At 40.2% G+C, this 12,779-nt stretch overlaps 1 protein-coding gene across 1 annotated transcript in view; it reads left to right on the forward strand.

The window, feature by feature from the left end:
• The window catches only part of LOC121524338 (semaphorin-6D-like), a 256,246-nt gene that overhangs the window by 181,620 nt on the left and 61,847 nt on the right, over positions 1–12,779 (forward strand). The window contains exons 16-18 of the mRNA XM_041809680.1: positions 184–357; positions 446–586; positions 3,743–3,820. Of these exons, the coding sequence (XP_041665614.1) occupies positions 184–357; positions 446–586; positions 3,743–3,820 (393 nt within the window). The remainder of the gene's footprint in view (positions 1–183; positions 358–445; positions 587–3,742; positions 3,821–12,779) is intronic.

Genomic DNA, 12,779 nt, shown 5'->3' on the forward strand with positions numbered 1-12,779 from the left:
CCAAAGATGCTTGTCAGTTCTTGTTGAAGTCACAACTCTGTTTTTCTGCACAGAGAAAGTCGACATTTTGAGAGTAGAACACTTAAAGGGTTACTACAAATTACAAAGATGTTGTTTTTTAGTCATAATAAGCAAGTTTTTAAAGTTTCATGATCACTAAGTGGCTTTGTATTTTAATCTTAGATCCAAGCTGACTCAGATCGTGGTTGATGTCTCAGCCGGCCCAAACAAAGACCGGACCGTGATGTTCCTTGGCTCAGACGATGGCAGAGTCCTGAAGGTTTTGGCGAGCACACATCCCAACGACAGCTTCGGGTCCAAACTGCTGGAGGACATTGACGTCTACAACCCATCAAAGTTCGTCCTAAACCTTCTGCTGTTCATGCTAAGCAGTCTGATATCAGTGCCGGTAGCATTGTAATCTGTTTCCTGCATGTTTGTGCAGATGTAACGTTCAGGGTCAGGAGGACAGGAGCGTTCTGGGGCTGGAGCTTGATAAAGACCATCACGCTTTGTTTGTCGCCTTTTCGAGCTGCGTGATCAGAGTCCCGCTCAGCCGCTGTCCCCAACATGGAGCTTGTAAAAAGTAAGAGTCTTTTATATCTATTACTATAAGACCCAAAACATCCAGAGTCTTTATTCTGTCTGTTGCAGATAAGCCAAGATATCTGTCTCTTCATAGTGTTAATCGTATGCCGATGACACCTTAACTTGCATTACAAATGGTCAAAAAAGGGGTGGAAACATGCCTGCTACATGGTGGTCTTCATCTGGACTTGCCAGATGTTGTTGGCTAATTCTGAAATAAAATTGTGCATAAAGGGAGCAGAATTTGGAGACCCGTTTTAGGCCGATTAGGCTCTTAAAAAAGACAAAGAATGGCATTGTGATAAGCTAAAATAGCACTGCTGGCTGACCTCAATTCTGGGGTTAAGTCTTTTTGTTCAACGTCATTGCTGCATAAAGTCAAATAGAAGTTCTTTTTGGAGGAGATTTCCTATCACAAAACCAGCAAAAGACTAAATTTAGTTCCATCAGGAAGATATCCTAGAATCAGAATTGGGGGAACCTTTTAAATGTTAATATGTGGAGCTTAATTTGGCAACATATCAATATTAAAGCAGTTTGTGCCAGGGGGGAAATGGGGATGCCGAGTGTGAATAGTTGACTGAGGAAAAAGGATCTCATTTAAAGATGTCATTAGACTGAACAGAGCTTTCTGCCAAAATTAGAGCACATTCATCATCACACTTTCTCCCAGACTCAAACTGTCAGTAATCAGAGTCGTGGTAATTACTGAGTAGGACGAGTGAATGCCAGCAGATGAGATGCAGAAACACAGAAACAGCTGCAGAAGTTCAGAGAGGCTGCCAACAGCTGTGACTCCATCATAGAACATCTCTGTTTAACAGAGAGCAGAGCTGCACATGGAAATATGGACACAAACTGGACCAGATTACTTCCATTTCTATTGACACCAAAAAGATGCAGGTACCAAAGAATCAGGTTTTTAATCCGAAGCTCCCAGAGGTGAAGGGAGGAAGCAGCTGTGATCAAGTGACAAGAGAGCAGGCGAAACAAAGAGGGGCGGAGTCAGACAGCTCATTGACATTTAAAGCCATAGATAAAGAAACAGCTTGTTCTGAGCAGGGCTGAAATAGAGGGGGTTTTAGACATGCAAAAATCCAATACTGGAGTTTTTTTCGAGAACAAACTGCACGGGCATGTTTTGGGGACCTCTGAGACCAATATAAACTTGTCTTAAAAGGGTAAAATATGTCCCCTTTAAGGGAAGGTGTGGCATAAAAAAAATATAGACCAAAATAAAAATTATTTTAGTGACTTTTTGTAACTTTTTAAAGCCTGGATTTGCCATGTTGATCCTGTGATGCTTCACAACCATACAGCGTAATTTTCTATCAAAAGCATGAGGTCATGTGAACTTAGCCGCCATGTTGATACTAAGCTCTCAAGTTTGGTGGATAAGTTTTTATAGGAAGTTAAAGGAATTGTGGCCACAGTAGAATAAAATGAGATATAGCAGTGTAAAGACCACAACAACTTTTGTTGGAGCAGGTTTTCTGCATCCATAATGATCTAAAGTAAGTACTAGGCAAGGCTTCATGATGAGCATGATCTGTGGTTATTCCTGCTCTCAGCGAAACTATACAGCAACTGCCTTTAAGCAGGCCTAAAAAGCATAATAATAAAGCAATATTGGTCTTTAGTTCATCAGCAAACAGCAAATAAGTGCCTCAAAAAATATCAGAAATCTTATAGATTGTTTAAAGATGAGACACAGATGTTTAAAAGTTTACAGATATGTTTAAAAGTACTTTTAAAGGGGGGTATGGGGTGCAGCATACATTGAGGACTTTCAGGGGAGACTGACTTGTTTGATAAAACCTCTGCTCAAATGAACTGATCAGTATTTTTAAAGGTCACATTTTTCTGCTAAGCCATTCATCATCCATGAATGAAAGCACCACGTAAGAGCAGGAATATTTACTGTTAAGTACATGTACACAGACACATTGTAGCTGCTCTAAAGCCCTGCACCGTCTGTGCACATCCAGAAAAAATAATGCAACATGGACATTAGTTTCAGTATACTTAGAAAAAACGATGCTTGAGATTGAAGTTGAAATGACGAGAAAAACTGTTGAAATATTGAGAATAAAGTTGAAATACAATTTGTGGAAAAAAGTGAAAATTTTTAGAATAAAGTCAAACTTTGAAGCCCTCTTCAGATTAGAATAACTCTAATCTCTAAATTCTAAACTCTAATTAGAGATTTGTGTTATTGGGCAGAGATGAGTATAGGAAAAAAGGTGCATATATGGTTTTAAAGCTTGAAACATCATTGACAATGAAGGAAATGAATCACAATGGATTGTGGGATATGTAGTTCATTCTTTCTTTGAAAAAAATTGGCACACAGTCCTGTACCTTTGCCTTTTTCTCAGTTTTAAAATGTTTTATTAGTCACGAGTACTCAGGTAGCTAGATAATAAGGTTCATGCATTGAAAGTGTTGCAATAAGGATTTTGAATAGCAAATTTCACTTCTGTCACCAAAAAAGTGGGCAGGCACAGATGCAGCTGGAGGCAAACACAAGTTGAAACAACAAGTACTAGTCAGTCTCAGTGAACTAGATTATCATGAAAAAAAGTTCATTTTTTCTGGTGATTTAAAACCAATAAATACTTAAACATCTTTTCATGCAAAGTAGGACCAATCCTTTCACAACAATCCATAAAGCATGCTGAAATTATTCATAATTGCTCTTCATTTATTGTCAGCTTGGCTCTTCTGCTCCTTTTCTTGTCAAACACCCATGCGTCATTGAAATTGTCTCTAAGCTTGTCGCCCATTTCCAGCGCGTTTTGTTCACACTCTGCCAGTGACTCACATGCACACAGCTTCCTCATGCCAAACACACGGTTCAGAGCCAGGCCAGCCAAAACAACTGTGTGTCTTTGTCAGCGTCTTTGTGTTTGTTGCGGACTGACGTCCATTCACAGCCACACGTGGCAGCAGAAGACAACCTCTGAACCTTTACTCTCTCTTCTGTCTCTATTTTCTACCACTTTCTTTTGTTTTCATCTTTTTTTTTTTGTTTGTTCTTTGTCTCTTTTAATCGTTTTTTATGTGTTTTTGAAACACAGGCCCAAAGGAAAGTCGATATCTGATAATGAAGGAGCAGGTAAATTAAACACCTCCCTCTCTCCTCCCTCTGCAGAGCCTGCCTGGCCTCTCGTGACCCATACTGCATCTGGCTCCGGAGCGGGAGCTGTGCCAACATGGCGCCAGGTTACAAGTACGTGTCACTTCTTCTTCTTCTTCTACTCTCTCTTTCTTCTTTTTTTCCCCTCCTCTCAGCCGTCATCAATCCGACAGCTAATAAAGCTCTGACGGCTTGGCTCGTATATCTGCTGCGGCGAGCGACGGCTCGTATATCTGAGAGATGTAAATCCATGATGTCTTTCACACTGCAGCCGGGGAGAGAGGATGGATGGGGAAACATAATGGGAACTAATGTTAAAATGGGTGTCAGCGGGAATGTACTGCAGCCACTTTAAGGGTATAAATCTCCAGATATAAAACTTTGTCGAGGAGGAGTGGGACTGCAGATCAGTTTGTTTTCTGAGTGCAGGAAACGTCGAGAGTTTATGTTTGTGCACTTTCAACCTTAAATCTCCTCTTGAGATAACAGTTTTTCACACTGTCAGACAGATTTATTTACAGAATCAGAATATCTGCAATACATAGAACACAAAATCACAGTAATCACTCAATATTTGCAGGAGAGAGGGGCGTAGAATCAGCTGTTTATAGTGAGCTTCTCCTTTCCCACTCTCTCTCTGACAGCTGTCAGTCTGCTGGCTTCAGCACCACGGACAGCACCACACTCATTTTATCACACTCTATTTCGCACATACATCAACAATTTCATCTTTTACAACACAAGTGCCCACTAGAGGGCCAAATATTAATTACATGCCACAAATAAAAAATATTATTACAATAATTATTTAATAATTAGTAGTTGTTGCAGTTTAGCCTGAGTCAGATGCATATAAAAGACAGTTTTTAGTTGTAATTGAGTCATCATAGACCAAAAACTACTACAGACCTGTGTCTTTAACAAAAATGTTTTCTGAAAAAATGATCATAGCTTTTAATGATCATTTTCCTTTTTGCAGTAAAACAAGTACAGTTTTTAATTTCCAACTGTCTTTTTCTATTAAAGGTAATCGCTGTGGGTTATTTATTTTCATCAAAACATTAATCCCACTTTATTGTCAACCTGTTTTATGGGGTCTTCTCCTCATAACTAAATTAGCATGAACCAGCTGATCTTGCCCCCCCAAACACACCACTGCACCCCTCCCCTTCCCTCACACACAGCAGCCCATCCGTTTTGCTTCTTCTTCTCCTTGCTGTTTTTCTACTTCAGTGTTATCATCAGTAGCCTTTCTTTAATTATATCACCTTAAAATACAGTCTTCCTTTGTTTTCACCCACGATTTGATTTTAAAACAGCTGATCTGCGCAAGGATTAATTCCCGATTAGATCAAGCGAAAACTTCATGAAATTTTATCATAAATTCACGAACGAAACAATGATAGAAGTTAATGTTTTACAAAAGAGGTTGCAGAATAACAGGTAAACGAGAGCTTCTGTGCTGCAAATATCAGGAGAGAGAGAGAGAGAGAGAGAGAGAGGGAGAGGGAGAGGGAGAGTGAGCGGACACTTCGTGCACTTAATTGGTTACAGATGGCACTGATCTCCAAAAATAGATATGTTTAGGGTTGACATACTAATGTGTGATGGCCAGTTGAGTTTATGTTTGGTCAACTTTGTATATGCAGCACCTTGATTATATTTACCATGCAAACATTGGACTGATGTGCAGAGAGAGAGAGAGAGAGAAGATAAAAAAACGCTCAAAGTAAGCCTCCCCCAGGGTGATGAGGCCCTACGCGCTGACTATATGCAGAAGTCAAGCTACAAATGTGTGTTTAAGTGCGCTGCTCCATTACATTTTCCCACTCTGTATTTACATAAGCTAGTCTGGGGTCATTTTGCATGAGTACCCACTGCACCAATTACTACTTTACTATCAACTTTGAGATGATGTCGCAACACACCTCTTAAATCATAAATATGATATTTTACTCTGAAACGTGCATTATGTTTTATTGGTAGTGCCAACTGCTACAGGAAACTAGAGTTCTAAATACAAGCAATTCTGTTGAGTTCTCACTATGAGCCCACCCTGCGCAGGGCTGTGATCCCAAAACCGAGGCATGTACCAAACAAGGAGCTCTGTGAACCGATACACACAGAATTATGTATTTCTAGTGTTCATTTATTTAAATTTTGATGATTCAGTATCTCAGAAAATATAATATGTTACTTAAAACCAATAAAAATGATTTTAACACAGAAATGCTGGGCTACTAAAAAGGATATTTACTGTATGTACTCAGTAGTTGGTCAGGGCTCCTTTTGCATGGTTACTGCATCAGTGTGGCACGGAAATGGAGGCGATCAGTCTGTGGCACTGCTGTGGTGTTATGCAGCTCAGGTTGCTCTTATAGTGAGCTTCAGCTCTTCTGTGCTTTTGGGTCTGTGTCTCTCATCTTCCTCTTGGTGTTACCCCATAGATTCTTTATGGGGTTCAGTGCATGGCCATTTAACCATCATTTGGTTCTTTTGTCAGTGTGGGTGGGTTTCAAATCCTGCGGAAAAATGAATTCTGCATCCCCATAAAGCCGGTCAGCATAGGGAGGCATGAAGTGCTCTGGAAATAGCTGTATTGACCTTGGACTTCAGAAGCTGGACTTGGAAACTGTGGAAACTTTACTCTGGACTCTAAGCACCTGGGATTCTGTGCGTCTCTAATCTTCCTCAGGACTTTGGGACCTTGTGAGGAGGACTGCGACAGTTGCAGCTTACTTCCTTGATCCACTGACTCCAGCCTCAGTCCACCCTTAGTGAAATTCTTGAATGTTTTCTTGACAATCCTCTGGAGGCTGCGGTTATTCCTGTTGCTTGTGCATCTTTTTCTACCACACTTTCCCCTTCCAGTCAACTTTCCATGAATCTGCTCTGATGCAGCCTCTGAGAACAGCCCGCTCTTTCAGCAGTGGCCTTCTGGGGCTTTATCCTTCTCATGGAGGGTGTCAGTGGTGGTCAAGTCAGCAGTCTTCCCCATGATTATGTAGGTCACTGAACGAGACTAGGAGACTATTGAAGGTTCAGGAAACATTTGCAAGTGTTTCAAGTTAATCTGCTGATTACAGTTTTCTAATTTTATTAGATACTGACTCGTAGGTTTTTATTAGCTGTAATCTATAAACACTTTAAATTTTCACAGTGTGTAACGAATCTGTGTAATGTATGACCTTCAATTTCTAAAGTGAACTACTGAAATTCATTCACTTTTCCATTATATTCTAATTTATTTAGATGCACCTGTATGTGTCAGTCTTCATGCCTCCATTAGCTCCTTATATACCTCAGGTAATGGGGCCTATAATTAGCTTATGCTGTTGAATAATCCTGTAAAATAAATAGGGACAGGTCTGTGGCAGTACAAAACCTCAGCTAGTAGGAGTTTTTGCTGCAAAAGACTGGAGCAAGTGCATTATTAGATTTAGCAAAGCTACAGTAAATTCAAATTCATCACCTTATCTTCGCTGCATGTATTTTGACTGTAAGCATACAGAGAACATGTAATAATCGAGATCTGCATGATCCTGACCTTGAACCGTCCTGCTGTGAGATGACTCGGTTTCATCATCTCTCATGTTTAGAGGCACTTTAAAAAGAAAAATGAACATGCAGACTCCCTGAAGCAGCTGTTATTTAAGCTCTAGTTTGTGTCTGCTGCAAAAAAAAAAAAAAAAACAGAACTCAATGTTTGTCTGTCCACCAGCAGAGTTTTTAACTGATGATATTTACAGATGAGGCGTCTGCAGACACTCCGCATATCTCCAAACGATTCAAATAACTCCCTCCCAGAGGGATGGATATGAAAATAATATCTGTTCAATTTGTAGGGGGAGTGGAGGAATGGCGACGTTTTGGCCGCAGATCGATTGTCATGAAGTGCTGTGGAGTGGGCGCGAGCTACCTGACACTTTGAAGTTATTGATTGGGGTGGGGGGGATGGGGGGTGGGGGGGACGCGAGGGAACGCGTTTAATTTCTCAAGCCACTTGCTGCAGCGTGTGTATGTGTTGCAGTTTGTTGTGTGTGAGAGCGCTACTAAAATCTCATCTCGTCTGAGCATATTGATGGACTGGAGCGCAGAAACACGGGGGATTTCATCTTCAGGCTCCACTTTCGTGTCTTGAATTTAGAGTCAGACTAAAAGCTTTGGGGAGATTTAAAGGAGAGTCTCTGCAGGATTTAATACAAACCATCGACACTTCAAATTACCGAAGATGTTCCTCCCAAATGCAGCACATTTAAGTACAGGCACCAATTTATCATCCTTTAGTTCCTCTGGCAGATGTGCACTTGTCTTCTGTGTAAATGTGGAGGACTGATTTCACCCCACAGACTCTATAAAAATGTACCAACCATTTTGGCTTCTTGTTTGTTGGGCCCTGCAGTGACCGTTATCAGGATGAGGAGCACGGGGTCAGCAAACACCAACTTATCAAATTTGTATGATAAACACACAACTGTGTTGTCCCACAGGGGAAATTTGTTGTCACGGCTTCCACGGCTGGTTCACCAGATACATAAGTAAACACCAGTAGAAGCACATAGAACAGTTTCACATTACAGTCAACATGGGAATTTATTTAGAGGGGTCATCAAGTACATGTATACAAGGGCCAGATTTAGTCTTGACAGAGACTCTGGAGGCCAGACTGATTTACATGTTATTGTATTATTAAGTGTATTTTCTTTCAAAATGCAGGAGTGAGATCTACCCCTATTATCTATAATGCAGTAGGCCACGGGGAGACAGGCCTGCCCACAGGACTACAGGACTGGCTGGGCCCCTGAATATCCCAGAGAATGGACCCTCCCCAATTGTGATATTAATCCCTTAAAGCCTGTTGTATCATATTAGATAAATGCTTTTATGATACCTCTATCTAATCATTATAAACCTAAATTACTAAAAGAAAAAATCTGAATACAGTTTGAGAATGGCTAAAAAAAATTCCCTTATCAGTTACCAAAAACAACTAATGTGTCAAATGAGTTACAAAAAATATATATGTTAAATTGTATGGAAATTTGGAATTTTTTGGATTTCAGTAGAAAGTGAAATAAACATTTAATTTCCAAAACAATGGCTATTTGGCTTCAGGCTTTAATGGGTTAATATTTATTCGTTTTTGTCACTTTTTAACCCCTTTTCACCACTTCATTTGGCCATTTCTGCAACAATTTTGCCACTCTTAACCCATTTTTGCAACATTAGCCAATTACTGCCCCTGTTTGCCACTCTTTAACCCCTTTAAATTCTTTATCAGGCTGTTTTTGTTATATTTTTGCCACTTTTAACCCATTTTCTACCTCTTTTTTCCCCATTTTGCTACTCTTTAACCTCTTTTTGCAAAGTCTTAGCCAATTACTGCCCTTGTGTGCCACTCTTAAACGCCTTTCAATACTTTGTCAGGCTATTTTTGCCACTTTTATCCACTCATTTTGCCACATTGTAACCTCTTTTCACCACTTTTCCTGCCAATCACTGTCTCCTTGTGCCACTCCACACCAATCACCCATTTTTTGCCATTGATTTAACAGCTGCGAACATTTAAAGCCAAAACATGCTGTTAAACCAAACAATCTTTTCCTCCTTTTCTGAATTTAATGATCTTCTGGGGGCCAGACAGGAAGCTTTGGGGGGCCTGATATGGTCCTCGGGCCACCAGTTGGTGATCAGTTGTTTAGAGCTTCAACTGCACAGAGCAGAGCTCTTTTTGGAGCGTGCTTTCCTCCAGGTCTTGGACAGGTATCTATGTCTCAATAGGACAAGGGAGCCAAGTGGATGGGTGGGGTCTAAGAGTAAGAGTACTGTTGTTGTTGACATCCTAGAGGGAGTGGGAGTGGTGACATTGCAGCAGAGCATGCACCATAGAGCACATATGATTAGCATGTTAAAAGGCCCTTTATATTTATTTTTTCCTCAGTATGGTTGATTAAAGTTGCTTTGTTTCAGGCAAAAGACATTCAGACAGTTGTGGATCATGGCAGACTCACTAGAGAGGGTTTAGTTTCAAAAGACATACAGTAAAAGTAAAGACTTTTTTATGCTCGAGGCAATCTCAGTCGCATGTGTCCGCACGTCAGACGTGATGTAAAATCTTCAGACACATCCCTTTGCAGAGGCAGTAGGGGTCCTCAGTCTCTGAAACCTTTATGTTGGGGGTCACAGCCTGAAAACTTTGAGAACCCCATTTTGTAGAACATTGGTTCCAGGTCTGGGGTCCAGGACAGCCTGTGGGTGTTGATTTAAACTAGTAGATGGTAAGATACAAACCAAAATATCATGCCAGAAATTAAGTTTTTATTTCATGTGGACAATCAGAATATGGCATTGTGGTGGAAATCTTCATCTAAAGCAAAGTATTTCTCCAAGGTCCAAACAGCAGCATGTTTTCTTGAATAAATCTGAATGGTTTATTTATTTCTCTCTCAAAGAGGCCACGCCCCTCATGGATTAAAGCCTGAATATACATAATTCTAACTTCAGAGCTGATCTCACACATTTAAAGAATCAGTTATAGAGACCAAAACTGCTTTTAAACCAGGCTGTAAACACGTTTATCTCTGCTGTGAAGTTTGACACAGGTCTCTATGGGGCCTGACTCACTTGTGGAGAAGCCTCTGGTGGATGATTGAGGAACTGCAGGTTTTAGTGTTGTAGTATTGGCTTCACAGAATCAATACTCTCCACCTTATCAGTAAAAATGTTCCAGATTGTAACTTTAGAATCAGAGATGTTGTTTGGATCCACACAGGCTCCTCTCTCCTCGTCTCAGTCTGTGGCTTTTCTGCTCGTGTTTTATAGATGAAGCCTGTCTCTGCGCTTCAACACTTCCTCCAACATGAACTCAATCAGTGTCAGGCAGAAATATTCCAGCAGGCATACATGATCCCGCTATAGATCAGGGCTCAGTGTGAATGTGACAGCTCCAACATTCGCCCGTCTCTTTCTGATGTGTCGCTGCACATCGATCTCTGAGTCATCCAGCCTCGGGGCGGGGTCATGTGTCTTCTCTGTACAAGATCCATCTTTTTTTGGAGCGTTGGAGAGGGACAAGTCTGCAGTTTGGTCAGATTTAAAAGTTAACAAGGAGCTGATTCTCATCTTTTGACTTTTTATTCAAACTACTGGTAAAAAACTTGTAAAACTGTCAAACTTACACTTACTGTATCTCTAGAAAACATTTGAAAGTACAACAAGATTATAATTTCCTGCATTTTTTCAGTCTGTGAGCTGTTATTAAGACAAAAACAAACATGAACATATCATCGTCTCCACATAGAGCTGCACAGACTGCATGCCTCATGTGAACACAGACATAACATACTTGGGTACTGTGCCAGAGTCCACTTGAAAAGATGGTCTTTTTATGATTCATGCATACTCGTGCTTGGTACACAGGAGATGTGACCGCAACCATGTCCAGGTGATGGGTGGTGTCACCAAGAAGAGGCGTAAATGTCTCCTGTCTCATTATAAATCCTTGTATCGCTGCAGCGTGGGTTTGCTTCATCTTCTTATCTGGATGATAGAAGTGGAAAAAGGAAGAGGGTCATTGTTGACATCAAAGAAATGAAAAAAATGCCCATAGTACCCTGCAGGATGGACTACATTATCTGCATGGATCATAAACAACTGTGAGCTATTGCTCGATGGCTGTCCCCTCCTCTGTGTTCTTTTTGGCTAATTTACAGATAACAGCGTGTATACTGCCACCTACTGTATCAGACAGATAACATACACAAGTATGTATTTTTTTTTTCCATTTTTACAACTTTAATCCCATTTTTAAAGCCCATCCCCTATCAATGCCACTTTTGGCAACATTTTTACATTTTTGACAATTTTTACCCCATTTTACAACTTTTCCCCCATTTTTGCATTGTTTTTGCCACCTTTTGTCCATTTTCACCACTTCTTTCTGCCATTTTATTCCATTTTTTCCATTCTTCGCCACTTTAATCCGATTCGTACACCAAACTTCTTTTAAAACTTTTTGCCTATTTAAGCCATTTTTTTTGCCTTTTTTCCTCTTCGCACCTTTTCTTGCCAATTTCTGCAACATCTTTTTGCAACTTTTTAGCTGCTTTTTCCCCACTTTTTTGTCCATTTTTTGCTAGTATATGCTCTGTTAAACCCAATTTGGTATATACAGTGCTTTAAAAATTTGTTAGACCAACTGTCATATTTGTCTCAGAGACCATCCAGGATCATGAAGTGCTTTAATGTGGACTCTTTCATTTTCAGTGAGCTCTCAATGTTTTACCATTTTGAACAGGAATGAGGAATTTCAAACTGAATTCACCTTTTTATACTCAAATTTAAGCCGGCTCATTGGGCTTCTCTGAGAAGTCAGAAATTAATCAAGCATAACATTCAACCACTAAAACTCATTTTTCTGCTCAGGAATGAAAGTAAATAACTATAATTTGACATATTAATCAAGAAATAATAATGTGCTTTACTATTTTTTCAGTTTTTTTGTAAATCAGTAAATTTGAAAATTCATGGATAACAATAATAATTATATTTTAGCATTGAAAATATCATTTTGGTTAAAGAGCTTCTACATATTGGAGTATTAACCATTGCAGAAAATGATTTTGGTAATTACCAATGCTGTTAATTTAGGGCAGCTGTGGCATAAATCTTACTTTGGATGGTGGTCTAATAAATTTTTCAAGTATATATACATGTATATATACATATATATTTTTAAGGGCTGCGCGGCGGTGCAGGGGTTAGTGCTGTTGCCTCATAACAAGAAGGTTCCTGATCCGCTTGCCGGTCAAGGCCTTTCTGTGTGGAGCTTGCATGTTTTCCCCGTGCATGCACATGCTTGTTGGGTTATTTGGTGACTGTAAATTGGCAGTACATGTGAGCATGCTTGGTTGTCTGTCTACATGTCAACCCTGTGACAGGCTAGCGACCAGTCCAGGGTGAATCCCGCCTGTCACTCAATGCCAGCGGGGGATGGCTCCAGCCCTCACAACCCTCAACAGGATAAGTGGTATAGAAAATTGATGGATGGACA

Source organism: Cheilinus undulatus, linkage group 16 (genome assembly GCF_018320785.1).
Source record: "Cheilinus undulatus linkage group 16, ASM1832078v1, whole genome shotgun sequence".
NCBI lineage: Eukaryota > Metazoa > Chordata > Actinopteri > Labriformes > Labridae > Cheilinus > Cheilinus undulatus.